The sequence below is a fragment of the Monodon monoceros genome, unplaced genomic scaffold, assembly GCF_005190385.1.
Source record: "Monodon monoceros isolate NGI ecotype Baffin Bay Population unplaced genomic scaffold, NGI_Narwhal_1 Super_Scaffold_21, whole genome shotgun sequence".
In the NCBI taxonomy this organism is placed as follows: Eukaryota; Metazoa; Chordata; class Mammalia; order Artiodactyla; family Monodontidae; genus Monodon; species Monodon monoceros.
This window is the reverse complement of record NW_021703778.1, coordinates 97,401,778-97,417,163: the sequence shown is the minus strand read 5'-3', so window position 1 is coordinate 97,417,163 and position 15,386 is coordinate 97,401,778. Positions and strand designations below refer to the sequence as shown.

The following is a 15,386-nucleotide window of genomic DNA, read 5'->3' as shown; positions in this document are numbered from 1 at the left end:
TAAAGATCCTTCCCCAAATAACTACGCATCATGGCTTTACCTTGCGTGTTTGCTTCATAGGGATATTGTCTGGTTAAAATTAGGTATTAGAAACTGATTCTTGAAAATTAAGACTACTTCTAAACTGAAGTTACTTTTCATCATTTCTGCCTAAACTTCACGTTGTCTTTCCTTTGCATAAAGTGAGCTGGATTGCATCCCACACCTGTTCATGCAGTGGTGGACAGCCACGGCAGGTGTGTGGGTACGTTTGCATGTGTGTCTGTATTTTATCTAAGGACACGAGATCCTTGTAATTGTGGGGCTTCACAACTCTCTTATACCTAAATGATGAACTTCTACTCACCAGACAATGTGCCTTTGATGATCTAGATATCTTACCTTAGGTGTTATACAGCATGTTCTCTGTGATGTATGTAGCATGTTTTATGTTGTTTTATCAATCTGTGTAAACTGTACCCAAAGCCAGCAGCTATTCCGAAATGAAAGTGGAAAGTGGAGGGATTTAAAATGAGGGATGTGATTAGTAATTAATACATTTCTGAAGATGAGGTAGCCTGGTGAGAGTACACCATAAATTTTAAAAGGCTTATTTCCTCTTTTCTTGCCAAAGATAATCAGAAATAGTGTAGGAGGGGGGATGAGCTATATAAATGGAAGTTATCTGAACAGAAATATTCTAGGAGGGGGATAAGCTTTATAAATGGAAGTTAAGAGGGGTCCGAGCTTTAATCTCTTCAGTCTCTTAAAGCATGGCCAGCACTGCCCTCCTCTTGGGGTCGCCATGAAGTCACAGTGGAGGAGCTTAGCAGACTCCCTCCTCTCCGAGGTTCTTTATGCATTAGTCCTTTTCTATGTCTTCTGAGCAGGAGTGGGGGCACTCTGTAGCACATGAGGCCCTACACAAAAGCCCAGAAGAAAGTCTGTCTGGAGAGAGTAGTTAGAAAGAGGCGTATGGAAAACATGAGGCCAAGTTCCTGAAAAGACCCTCATTCTAAGACATCTCGCTCAGGTGAAGAAAGAGCCTAGTTGTAACCTTCTGGGACCCACGTCTGCAGAGTTGATGTCCAAGGCCCTGGACCTTCATTTTCTCCGTGATCACAGCAAAGTGTTTTGTGGACAGCCTGCCAGAGGGCAACTGTAGAGACACTGTGACCTGCATCACCTTTCAACTTTAAAGTGTGATTAGAAACCAACCCATGGAACAGGCAAACAAAAAGCAAAACCTTGGCTGTTTTCAAATTTTCTTTCTTCTGAAATGCTACTCTAATATAAAGGAGAAGCGTGTTATCCCACAGTCCTTTCGTTAGTGGACTTACTCTCGCTCAAGTTGCTTTAAGTCGGGTGTTCAACGTGGCGGAAGTCGTTGGCTGGTTTTGGGTCCCTGCCAAAGAGACACTATTACAAGGATTAGGTGTAATAAACACCCTATCATATATCCAACAGTCATCTCTGTTGCAGAAGTGTGCTGAGCCTAAACCCTGAACTTCTGCCTGGTTGCTTAATATTTTGCCAAGGTTGCTTACCGGGAATTAGAAAAGGTCTAGGAACCTGAGAGCTCTATGGGACTTTACAAGACCAGTGCTCTAACCCCTGAGCTATGGAGCCAACTGCTCTATGGGACTTTAGAGGTCATCTCGTGGTTTCCAAACAATATTATATTCAAGAGGAACGCTGGTGGCTTGCGACGTGTTTAACGGGTGTCCCTTTAAATGGATTCTGTGGTCATGTAAGTTTGGAAAACACTCTTATACAGAGCTAAGTTTCTTTAGTAAAGGACATCTCAAGGTCTTTAATATGCTAACATGAATCGTGGCTCTGGGGCTACGACATGTAGCTTTTCTCACACTCACTTGACCACGGAGTCCTTTTATTGTAGAACAGTTACCGCCATCTCGAGAATGCCAGGCAGAGACCATGGAATCTAGTCATTAAGAGCACGCCCTCTAGTGTTTAGCTGCCTGGGTTCAATTCCTGGCTTTACCATTTACTGATCTTATGATCTTGAGCAATTCGCTTCACTTCTTTGAACTTCAGTTTCCCCAACTAAAATGGGGACGCTAATGATACCTACCTATAGAATTCTTTTTAAAACTGAAGAAAGGGGCTAAGAACAGTACCTGGCACATACTTGACTATTATCATCCTAACATAGTTCAGATAAGGACTAGCCTGATGCCCTCATTCTGGAGTTGAGAAAGTGAGTTCCAAGTAGTGTGTTCCAAGTAGTGTACTCATGCAGTGTCACTCATTCAACACACTGACCCAACGCCAATATGCACTTGCATGCATCGTGCATGGCAATTCTATCCCCAGAAATGAAGATGAACTTGGGGCAGTTCCTGCCCTGGAAGAACACACGCTAGTGACTTGGCTCAGGTGAGACCTTTTAGTAGTAAAGCCAACAGCCAAGTTTACAGTAGTAAAGTCCAAGTCAGGACTCCTGACTTCCGTCCTGCAGCTCATCCTCTGATTCTGTTCTGAAAGAGAATGATCTGTAGAGCCCGATTGGTAAGCAAGAAGAGGGAGCATGGAGTACAGCCAGTAGACTTATTTTTTTAATTGGATATGAGGGCATATATTTGAATTCATTGTTAGTGTGAGCCAGAAAAGGTATTCAAGAGAAACACTTTTAGAGAAAAGCAAACTCTAAAAATATTAACTAGAAAGGGAAGTCATGGGTGCTATGAAGTGGCCCACGTAGGAGTCCCCAATTATGGCTGGCTTGATGTATTGGTCACCACTGTGTCACTAATGGTCTGCTCTGTTTGGTCTAGGCATCCCTTCTGAGGGCTTCCCCCGGGACTGCTTCAGTGAGCAGACAGCAGCTAAAGACCTTCCCAGCAGGGATGGAGGTGCATGGGTCCTGGCCTACAGAGCAGGACCAGCCTGTCCATTTCTGCTCCATGAAGAAAAAGAGAAGCCCAACAGAAGCAAATTGTGCTTGGATCTCCATGTAAGTAGAAATCTTTGTGTTTGCACTATGATTCTTTGCAATTGACAGAGGCTCAGTTAATATGCATTTAATGTAAAGTGTGTTTGTAAAGCTGCTGAAGCTACAGTTTGTGTGAGTGTCGTCTAAAATCCAATCAGTCGCAGAAAATAGGTACCGGTGAGCTGAAATTTGTGCACTAGAAAGTGACCGTGTTTACAGTCTATCTGAGCATTTACAGAGTGCTCTGCTTACATCAGTTTGCTGCCTAAACCTCATTGTGGGAGAACCCATTTGCTGCTCTTAATATCATTTTTCTAAAAATTCGAGAACATGTGTTAACTGACTGATAGGATCTGGATCCTCCAGTGAAATTCAAATAGACTGTCTTCCACATTCCTAAACCTTTCTTTCTCTGCAGCTGCTCAAATAACAGGTGAACAATTTGGCAGGAAGTCTGTGGGATAGAGGATGACCCATTAGAAAAACAGCCTTCTCTTTCCCATTCATTCATTGATTCATTGACACAGAGGCCTTGACTGATCTGTACAAAGCAGTGGGCTGGGTTTTAGCTACTTCCACACCATAGGTGGCCTGATAGGATTGACCAGACTGTCACAATTGTCACCGCCCCTTCCTCACCTCCCCATTTCCCGTCAGAGATGGGGGTGAGCATTAGGAATCTAACAGGCACTTTTCTTTTTTTTTTTGCTCTATTAACTTTAATGCCTGTTGATAGTCTTGTGTCCCTGATTTCTTTGGATGACTTCCAATTCGTTATTTTCAAGCCTGAAAGTATGGTTTTTTTGTTTTGTTTTGTGTTTGCGGTACGCGGGCCTCTCACTGTTGTGGCCTCTCCCGTTGCGGAGCACAGGCTCCGGACGCACAGGCTCACAGGCCATGGCTCACAGGCCCAGCTGCTCCGCGGCACGTGGGATCTTCCCGGACCGGGGCACGAACCCGTGTCCCCTGCATCGGCAGGCGGACTCTCAACCACTGCACCACCAGGGAAGCCCTGAAAGTATGTTTTTGATGAGTGTGGCCTGTTAGGTTCATATGGGTAGCAATTTTCTCAAGCAACCAAGAGCAGAAGAACCTTGCACTTTTCATAATCAAAAAACCATAGTCATCGTATGTCATTTTAGAAAAGCATTCGACATCTCAGTTATTGTAAAAGAAGGTTTGGAATGAAGCTGTAAAATGTAAAATCTACAGCCCTTCATGAGATGAAATGGAAATTTGTAGTTTTTGTTTACATGCCTCTCCCGAAAAAGCAAACTGTGCATCTTGAGATGTGCTCAAAGTAAGAAGTGTAACAGCGACATCTACTGGCCAGATTAAGTTGAGTTTGCCGCCGCAGGAGGCCTGGCGTGTCACGGTGCTGAAATGAATTTTGAAAGACCACTTTCTTTTTCTTCTGTAATTTTTAAAAATGCTGGGTTTATGTGTTTTTTAACACATTGACTAAACTATGTATTTCTGGTTTTCCTTTTCCTCGGTGAATTAAATTATTTCCTAATTTTACTTTATTTCAATTATAGAAATCATATATAATCCTTTTGTAAAATTTGAAATATGTAGTTAAATTGAAAGAAAAGTAATAACTCATAATCTCAGCAACCACAGACAACAACTGTAAAATTTTGATAAATTTTCTTTGTATTTTTCACTGTGTATGATGGATTTTCAGTGAGGAACTTTTTTTCTTTTAACTTATAGGCATAGATTTTATATCCTTATTACTTTCTTTTTTTTTTTTCTTTACCTATTACTTTTACATTGCTTGTCCATGTTGCTACAAATTCCTCCTGGGTATATTTTCAGTGAATGAATAATGTTCCTCTACATTGTATCTCAAAATTTATTTAATCATTTCTCTGTTATTGGATGTTAAAAATTTTTTTTTTGGCCAAGGGCACGGCATGCAGGATCTTAGTTCCCTAACCAGCTATCAAACCTGTGCCCCCTGCAGTGGAAGTGTGGAGTCCTAATCACTGGACTGCCAGGGAATTCACTAAAGTTGTTTTTTATTTTGGGATAGTACTACAATTTGGAAGTAAATAGCACTACCAATTTTTCTTATACTCCTCCCCTCCAATATTTAGGATAAACTTTGGTTTATTGTCTATAAATATAAGTATTTTTAGGCTTTTGAAACATATCACATAAACAAGGTCTATTTCCTGAACCAGCCTTTAATGGTGTGTGTGTATGTTTATACACACATATATATATAATATTTATATATTACATATATTATATATGATGTATAAATAATATATGTTTATATATAATTTACATAAATCTACAATAACATATATATAAATATTTACATGTTTCTTAGTTTTCCATTAATTATAATTTTTAAAAACTGGGGTAGTTTCTTTAGATTATTTTCTACATCAGTGGTTTTATAGCTTGGTCCCTAAGACTCCTCACCTGCAAGCCCTACCCCCTCTTCAGAAGCTACAATTTGTCTCCTGTGTTCTGAATATTGTTATTCTAAGATGTCTGCTTGGGAGGGTTGTACTGATTTAGTAAAAGTTTGCATCCTGTTACTGATCACCACACCAGCTCGCAAGGACTTCTCTCCTCTGGGGGGCTGTGAACGCTAAGCTCAGGGAGATGTGTATTGCTTTATGATACTTTGATCAGCCTTAAATGTTGGAGAGGACTGCTCGTTTTCAGTTTTGAACCTGATTTGCAGGGTCATCATTAAGAAGTTACTTTTCTTTTTTAACATCTTTATTGGAGTATAATTGCTTTACAATGGTGTGTTAGTTTCTGCTGTATAACAAAGTGAATCAGCTATACATATACATATATCCTCATATCTCTTCCCTCTTGCGTCTCCTTCCCACCCTCCCTATCCCACCCCTGTAGGTGGTCACAAAGCACCGAGTTGATCTCCCTGTGCTGTGCAGCTGCTTTCCACTAGCTATCTGATTTACATTTGGTAGTGTATGTATGTCAGTGCTACTCTCTCACTTCGTCCCAGCTTACCCTTCCCCCTCCCTGTGTCCTCAAGTCCATTCTCTACATCTGCGTCTTTATTCCTGTCCTGCTTGGAACTTTTTTTGTTTGTTTTTTGTTTCCATATATATGTGTTAGCATACGGTATTTTTTTTTTTCTCTTTCTGACTTACTTTACTCTATGTGACAGACTCTAGGTCCATCCACCTCACTACAAATAACTCAATTTTGTTTCTTTTTATGGCTGAGTAATATTCCATTGTATATATGTGCCACATCTTCTTTATCGATTCATCTGTCAATGGACACTTAGGTGCTTCCATGTCCTGGCTATTGTAAATAGTGCTGCAATGAACATTGTGGTACATGACTCTTTTTGAATTATGGTTTTCTCATGGTATATACCCAGTAGTGGGATTGCTGGGTCATATGGTAGTTCTGTTTTTAGTTTTTTAAGGAACCTCCATACTGTTCTCCATAGTGGCTGTATAAATTTACATTCCTACCAACAGTGCAAGAGGGTTCCCTTTTCTCCACACCCTCCCCAGCATTGTTTGTAGATTTTTTGATGATGGCCATTCTGACTGGTGTGAGGTGATACCTCATTGTAGTTTTGATATGCACTTCTCTAATGATTAGTGATGGTGAGCATCTTTTCATGCATTTGTTGGCCATCTGTATGTCTTTTTTGGAGAAATGTCTGTTTAGGTCTTCTGCCCATTTTTGGATTGGGTTATCTGTTTTTTTGATATTGAGCTGAATGAGCTCCTTGTAAATTTTGGAGATTAATCCTTTGTCAGTTACTTCATTTGTAAATATTTTCTCCCATTCTGAGGGTTGTCTTTTCATCTTATTTATGTTTTCTGTTGCTGTGCAAAAGCTTTCAATTTTCATTAGGTCCCATTTGTTTATTTTAGTTTTTATTTCCATTCCTCTAGGTGATGGGTCAAAAAGGATCTTGCTGTGATTTATGTCATAGAGTGTTCTGCCTATGCTTTACTCTAAGAGTTTTATAGTGTCTGGCCTTATATTTAGGTCTTTAATCCATTTTGAGTTGATTTTTGTGTATGATGTTAGGGAGTTCTGTAATTTCACTCTTTTACATTTAGCTGTCCAGTTTTCCCAGCACCACTTATTGAAGACGCTGTCCTTTCTCCATTGTATACTCTTGCCTCCTTTATCAAACAGAATGTGACCATATGTGCATAGGTTTATCTCTGGGCTTTCTATCCTGTTCCATTGATCTATATTTCTGTTTTTGTTCCAGTACCATACTATCTTGATTACTGTAGCTTTGTAGTATAGTCTGAAGTCAGGGAGCCTGATTCCTCCAGCTCCGTTCTTCTTTCTCAAGGTTGCTTTGGCTATTCGGGGTCTTTTGTGTTTCCATACAAAGTGTAAAATTTTTTCTTCTAGTTCTCTGAAAAATGCCATTGGTAGTTTGACAGGGATTGCAGTGAATCTGTAGATTGCTTTGGGTAGTACAGTCATTTTCACAATGTTGATTCTTCCAATCCAAGAACATGGTATATCTCTCCATCTGTTGGTATCATCTTTAACTTCTTTCATCAGTGTCTTATAGTTTTCTGCATACAGGTGTTTTGACTCCTTAGGCAGGTTTATTCCTAGGTATTTTATTCTTTTTGTTTCAATGGTAAATGGGAGTGTTTCTTTAATTTCTCTTTCAGATTTTTCATCATTAGTGTATAGGAATGCAAGAGATTTCTGTGCATTAATTTTGTATCCGGCTGCTTTATGAAATTCATTGATTAGCTCTAATAGTTTTCTGGTAGCATCTTTAGGATTCTTTATGTATAGTATCATGTCATCTGCAAACAGTGACAGCTTTACTTCTTTTCCGATTAGATTCCTTTTATTTCTTTTTCTTCTCTGATTGCTGTGGCTAAAACTTCCAAAACTATGTTGAATAATAGTGGTGAGAGTGGGCAACCTTGACTTGTTCCTGATATTAGTGGAAATGGCTTCAGTTTTTCACCATAGAGAACGATGTTGGCTGTGGGTTTGTCATATATGGCCTTTATTATGTTGAGGTAAGTTCCCTGTGTGCCTACTTTCTGGAGAGTTTTTATCATAAATGGGTGTTGAATTTTGTCAAAAGCTTTTTCTGCATCTATTAGATGATCATATGGTTTTTCTCCTTCAGTTTGTTAATATGGTGTATCCCATTGATTGATCTACGTATATTGAAGAATAGTTGCATTCCTGGGATAAACCCCACTTTATTATGGTGTATGATCCATTTAGTGTGCTGTTGGATTCTGTTTGCTAGCATTTTGTTGAGGATTTTTGCATCTATGTTCATCGGTGATATTGGCCTGTAGTTTTCTCTTTTTTTGTGACATCTTTGTCTGCTTTTGGTATCAGGGTGATGGTGGCCTCATAGAATGAGTTTGGGAGTGTTCCTCCCTCTGCTATAATTTGGAAGAGTCTGAGAAGGATAGGTGTTAGCTCTTCTGTAAATGTTTGATAGAATTCGCCTGTGAAGCCATCTTGTCCTGGGCTTTTGTTTGTTGGAAGATTTTTAATCACAGTTTCAATTTCAGTGCTTGTGATTGGTCTGTTTATATTTTCTATTTATTCCTGGTTCAGTCTCAGAAGGTTGTGCTTTTCTAAGAATTTGTCCATTTCTTCCAGGTTGTCCATTTTTTTGGCATATGGTTGCTTGTAGTAATCTCTCATGATCCTTTGTATTTCTGTATTCTGTTACTTCTTTTTCATTTCTAATTCTTTTGATTTGAGTCTTATCCCTTTTTCTCTTGATGAGTCTGGCTAATGGTTTATCATTTTGTTTATCTTCTCAAAGAACCAGCTTTTAGTTTTATTGATCTTTGCTATTGTTTCCTTTATTTCTTTCTCTTTTATTTCTGATCTGATCTTTATGATTTCTTTCCTTCTGCTAACTTTGGGGTTTTCTTTGTTCTTTCTCTAATTGCTTTAGGTGTAAGGTTAGGTTGTTTATTTGAGATGTTTCTTGTTTCTTGAGGTAGGATTATATTGCTATAAACTTCCCTCTTAGAGCTGCTATTGCTACATCCCATAGGTCTTGGGTCATCGTGTTTTCATTGTCATTTGTTTCTAGGTATTTTTTGATTCCCTCTTTGATTTCTTCAGTGATCTCTTGGTTATTAAGTAGTGTATTGTTTAGCCTCCATGTGTTTGTAGTTTTTGCAGTTTTTTTCCTGTAATTGATATCTAGTCTCATAGCATTGTGGTCGGAAAAGATACTTAATACGATTTCAATTTTCTTAAATTTACCAAGACTTGATTTGTGACCCAAGATATGATCTATCCTGGAGAATGTTCCTCATATGAGCACTTGAGAAGAAAGTGTATTCTGTTGTTTTTGGGTGGAATGTCCTATAAATATCAATTAAGTCCATCTTGTCTAATGTGTCATTTAAAGCATGTGTTTCCTTATTTATTTTCATTCTGGATGCTCTGTCCATTGATGAAAGTGGGGTGTTTAAGTCCCCTACTATGATTGTGTAACTGTCAGTTTCCCCTTTTATGGCTGTTACATAGCATTTGCCTTATGTATTGAGGTGCTCCTATGTTGGGAGCACATATATTTATAATTGTTATATCTTCTTGGATTGATCGCTTGATCATTATGTAGTGTCCTTCTTTGTCTCTTACAATAGTCTTTATTTTAAAGTCTATTTTGTCTTATATGAGAATTGCAACTCCAGCTTTCTTTTGATTTCCATTTGCATGGAATACCTTTTTCCATCCCCTCACTTTCAGTCTGTATGTGTCCCTAGGTCTGAAGTGGGTCTCTGGTAGACAGCATATATATGGGTCTTGTTTTTGTATCCACTCAGCCAGTCTATGTCTTTTGGTTGGAGCATTTAATCCATTTACATTTAAGGTAATTATTGCTATGTATGTTCCTATTACCATTTTCTTAATTATTTTGCAGTTGCTTTTGTAGGTCTTTTCCTTCTCTTTTGTTTCCTGCCTAGAGAAGTTCCTTTAGCATTCGTTGTAACGCTGATTTGGTGGTGCTGAATTCTCCTAACTTTTGCTTGTCTGTAAAGGTTTTAATTTCTCCATCAAATCTGAATGAGATCCTTGCTGGGTAGAGTAATCTTGGTTGTAGGTTTTTCCCTTTCATGACTTTAAATATGTCCTGCCACTCTGTTCTGGCTTGTAGAGTTTGTGCTGAAAGATCAGGTGTTAACCTTAAGGGGATTCCCTTATATGTTATTTGTTGCTTTTCCCTTGCAGCTTTTAATATTTTTCCATTGTATTTAATTTTTGATAGTTTGATTAATATGTGTCTTGGTGTATTTCTCCTTGGATTTATCCTTTATGGGACTCTCTGTGCTTCCTGGACTTGATTATTTCCTTTCCCATGTTAGGGAAATTTTCAACTATAATGTCTTCAAATATTTTCTCAGACCCTTTCTTTTTCTCTTCTTCTTCTGGGACCCCTATAATTCGAATGTTGGTGCGTTTAATGTTGTCCCAGAGGTCTCTGAGACTGTCCCCAATTCTTTTCATTCTTTTTTCTTTATTCTGCTCTGTGGTAGCTATTTCCACTATTTTATCTTCCAGGTCACTTATCCGTTCTTCTGCCTCAGTTAATCTGCTATTGATTCCTTCTAGAGAATTTTTAATTTAATTTATTGTGGTGTTCATTGTTGTTTGTTTGCTCTTTAGTTCTTCTGTGTCCTTGTTAAACATTTCTTGTATTTTCTCCATTCTATTTCCAAGCTTTTAGACCATCTTTACTATCATTTCTCTGAATTCTTTTTCATGTAGACTGCCTATTTCCTCTTCATTTGTTTGGTCTGGTGCGTTTTTACCTTGCTCCTTCATCTGCTGCATATTTCTCTGTCTTCCTATTTTGCTTAATTTACTGTGTTTGGGGTCTCCTTTTCACAGGCTTCAGGTTCGTAGTTTCTGTTGTTTCTGGTGTCTGCCCTCAGTGGGTAAGGTTGGTTCAGTGGGTTGTGTAGGCTTCCTGGTAGAGGGGACTGGTTCCTGTGTTCTGGTGCGTAGGGCTGGATCTTGTCTTTCTGGTGGGCAGGGCTCTGTCTGATGGTGTGTTTTGGGCTGTCTGTGAACTTGTATGATTTTAGGCAGCCTCTCTGCTAATGGGTGGGGTTGTGTTCCTGTCTTGCTAGTTGTTTGGCATGGGGTGTCCAGCACTTGAGCTTGCTGGTCGTTGAGTGGAGCTGGATCTTAGTGTTGAGTTGGAGATCTCTGGGAGAGCTCTTGCTGATTGATATTATATGGGGCCGGGAGGTCTCTGATGGTCCAATGTCCTAGACTCGGCTCTCCCACCTCAGAGGCTCAGGCCTGACACCAGCCTGGAGCACCAAGACCCTGTCAGCCACACGGCTCAGAAGAAGAGGGAGAAAAAAAGAAAGAAAATAATGAATAAAAATAAATAAATAGGGGCTTCCCTGGTGGCGCAGTGGTTGAGAGTCCGCCTGCCGATGCAGGGGACACGGGTTTGTGCCCCGGTCCGGGAGGATCCCACATGCCGCGGAGCAGCTGGGCCCGTGAGCCATGGCCGCTGAGCCTGCGCGTCCGGCGCCTGTGCTCCGCAACGGGAGAGGCCACAAGAGTGAGAGGCCCGCGTACCGCAAAAAAAAAAAAAAAAAAAAAATAAATAAATAAATAAATAGATAAATAGATAAATTAATTAATTAAATAATTTAAAAATAAAAATTATTAAATTAAAAAAATAAGTAGTTAAAAAAAAGAGAGCAACCAAACCAATAAACAAATCCACCAGTGATAACAATCGCTAAAAACTATACGAAGATAAACATAAAAATCAGAAACAAGTCAGCCACAGACAGCAAACCGCAGACAAAAAAATTTGAATTTCATATTATTTTCACCTATCAAAAATATTATTCATCTTTATTTTTTTCCCCATCATTAAAAAAATGTAAAGATCATTCTTAAAGGAGTCATTCAAAAATAGGCAGTGGGTCAGATCTGGCCCACTCTCGTCTAGAATGAGAGGTGGAGGTCTCCTTCACTTCACTTCCACTGCTGGCTCAACCACTAGCTAGCTGTGGGACTCTGGGCACCAGTTAACTTCGGTGGCCCTCAGTTTCTTTAACAAGTGTGTGCGGACAGGATGGGAGGAACCCGAACAGATGAAACAGTGTTCCTTTTAGCTATAATATTACATTTCCTGATTCTATTAAAGGAGCATAAGTCAACCCAAGCAGTGTGGTGTGTGGGGAATGAAAATTACTTAAAAGAAATACAAAGAGGGCTTCCCTGGTGGCGCAGTGGTTGAGAGCCCACCTGCCGATGCAGGGGACACGGGTTCGTGCCCCGGTCCGGGAAGATCCCACATGCTGTGGAGCGGCTAAGCCTGTGAGCCATGGCTGCAGAGCCCGTGCGTCGGGAGCCTGTGCTCCGCAACAGGAGAGGCCACAACAGTGAGAGGCCCGCGTACCGCAAAAAAAAAAAAAAAAAAAAAATACAAGAAATTCAAAGAAAGAGATGGAAATTATTTAAAAGAAAAACAAATACATCTTAATATTCTCAACATGAATCTTTGTTTTAATACGAGGAACAATGTTACAACTCTGATAGTGAGACCAAAATTTATCGTCTCCTAACTCTATTTGAAGGCTCATATCATTTCTTTCTGTTTCTCCAGTGCAACCCTTTTTTTCTTCCCTGGTTTTATTGAGGTGTAATTAACATACAACATTGTTTAAGTTTCAAGTGTACAACATAATGATTTGGTACATGTATATACTGTGAAATGATCCCCACAATAAATTCATTTCACATCCATCACCTCACATAGTTACAAGTTTTTTTTTCTTCGGATGAGAACTTTCAAGATCTGCTCTCTTAGCAACTTTCAAACGTGCAATACAGCATTGTTAACTATAGCCACCATCCTGTACATTACATCCCCAGGACTTATCAGTCTTACAACTGGAAGTCTGTACCTTCTGACTACCTTTCACCCATTTTCCTGTGTCTTCATCTCCCCACATCTGGCAACCACCAGTCCCTTTTCTGTTTCTATGAATTTGGGTTTTTCTAGATTCCACTTATAAGTGAGAACATAACAGTATTCATCTTTCTCTGTCTGTTATTCTTCTTAGCATAATGCCCTTGCGGTCCATCCATGTTGTCGCATGTTACATTCATCTTTTAGTTATTGAACTATGAGAAGATCCAAGGGTTCCTTGGAGGAATGGCAAGAGGTGGAGCTGGTGGAAGGTAGACACCAGGGAGGCTCCGAGCAGCATCTGTTTACCAGCCAGTATATATTTCAGTGTTATGCAACCACTGCTGCTGTCTTGGTGCCCCTTGGCTGAATGTCAGCCAGACTGCTATGTAGAGAGGTTCTGTTTGGGTGATCACCCTGCTCTAGCAAATCCTGTAGACCATTCTGGGTGACCTAGAAAGTTCTTGAAAGAACCCAATGCTCAGTCAGTTCCCCTTTGAGGTCATGAGGTTGCTAAATATTACATAGGACATATTCAGTGAAAAATAATTTGTTGTTTGTCTGAAATTCAAAATTAACTGGTTGTCCTGTATTCTATTTAATAAGTCTGGCAATCCTGAGTGTCAGTTTGGGAACAACATCCAAATGCAGCAAATGTGTGAATTGCCTTGGGGTAGCATCTATATGGGATAAACCCTCAGTCACCCCAGAGTGCCCATTTAGAGCATGACTATTACACAGTTAGCCTTAAAGGGTAGTTTCTTATATTCCACTATTAGAAACTGTCATTAGCCGTGCTCCTCAGTTGCCAGTGCACTTTGAGCCAGACATGTCAAGGCAACTGAATCTGGACAGACCAGAGAGCAAGTGGGGCCTAACTTCTTAGAACAAGTGCAGTTTCTTAAAGATTCCATTTGAGATGACTATTCACCATGGAGGATAGTTTGTAAAATGTCTGTAAATAAGGGACGTGGGCAGGATAGAAAAAAGACACTAAAAGAGGTGTGGCCTGAGATGGACAAAAGGTATGCAGAGTGGAAAAGGCAAGCAGTCGTCAGAATTCTATATTGGTTGCATGAATTCTGAAAGTAGGATTTTGCATGCAGCTTTTAAAACACAAGGCTTGAACTCTTCTTGGTGTTGCTGGTTTCCACGGATCATCTCCATCACCCCACTCGTGGGTCCCGGGATGCTCCTTATTGAATTAGCTTAATTGTCTGCGGAGGACACAGCATCGGGTTCCAAGTAATTGCATCTTATGAACGGAAAGATATAATTACCAAGTCCACACCAAACCTTAAGTGTCTAAACCAGTAACAAAACTGCCATGAATTGATCACTTCCTCAATGCCAGGCACCATTCTTTGAAGTATTATTGTACCTATTGTATTGATACAAATAAGGAGAGAGGTTCAGTAAAGGCGGGTGCAAGGATCTGAACCCAGGTCTGTCCGAGTCTGGACCTAGGTGCTTAAATGTTAAGCCCCTCTACCTCTCCACTACTTTGGATGCTTTTCTGATTTGTTTGTTTTCTTTTGTTTTGCTTTTAATTGAAGAACCAAATTCATTTCATGGATATGAGTTAGCTCTCATAATCAGTGAGAAGGATTGAGAACCGGGCTCAGAATTAGAAAGCTAGAACCACAACCAAAATCACCCCACAGAACTCAATCCGGTGAAGATTCTGCAGCTGCTCACCTGGGACACTGGATGCCTCAGACCTTGGGTCTTTACAGTTGATGGGGAAACACTGATGGGAACACAAGCAGATTTCAGGCCCTCACGTTCCTTCACTCCTAAAAGGCAAACTCTGTGCCATCAATTGACTTTGACAGCAAAGAATGGATGCAGAGGGCTCTCTGATACAGTGCCTCTGCAGTACATGGAAAGGGCCACATCCTTGTTTTGTTTTCATGGAAGCCAACGAGAGCTTAAAGCTAAAGGCCGCAGGTGGACGTCCCCACATCATTAGCATATTCATGACAATGGGGCTTGTATTTGCAAGTGAAGTGAATTTAGAAATATCAAGCTAGCTTGTTTTCTGAAGGCTTCATACATGCTTCATAAAGTATGCTTACTATTTATTGGGTGTCTGTTGTGAATCAAGCAAGCACTGGGTTAGGAATATTAGCACATTTAATTCTTAGAACAATCCTATGAGTTATTATTTTCCCTATTTTGTACATGTAAATACCAGTTCATAGAAGTTAAGGAACTTGCCTAAGCGACACATCTTGCGTGTAACTAGTAAGTAATATCCCATAGTGAACCCAAATACATCTCACTTCAAAGCCATAGCTCTGGCCTCTCCAATTTTTCTTTGCCCTCTCTTTAACTGTGTTTGAGAATAGGATCGGGCTTCCCTGGTGGCGCAGTGGTTGAGAGTCCGCCTGCCGACTCAGGGCACACGGGTTCGTGTCCCGGTCCGGGAGGATCCCACATGCCGCGGAGCGGCTGGACCTGTGAGCCATGACCGCTGAGCCTGCGCATCCGGAGACTGTGCTCCGCAACGGGAGAGGC

The 15,386-nt window shown here is 40.2% G+C and overlaps 1 protein-coding gene across 2 annotated transcripts in view; it reads left to right on the top strand.

Moving 5' to 3' along the window:
• Positions 1-15,386, top strand: part of FMN1 (formin 1) — a 406,441-nt gene that overhangs the window by 78,312 nt on the left and 312,743 nt on the right. The window contains exon 2 of one of the 2 annotated variants that reach the window (XM_029237536.1): positions 2,778-2,956. The exons of the other annotated variant lie outside the window; for it this stretch is intronic. Within the exon in view, the coding sequence (XP_029093369.1) occupies positions 2,778-2,956 (179 nt within the window). The remainder of the gene's footprint in view (positions 1-2,777; positions 2,957-15,386) is intronic. 2 annotated transcript variants of the gene reach the window in all.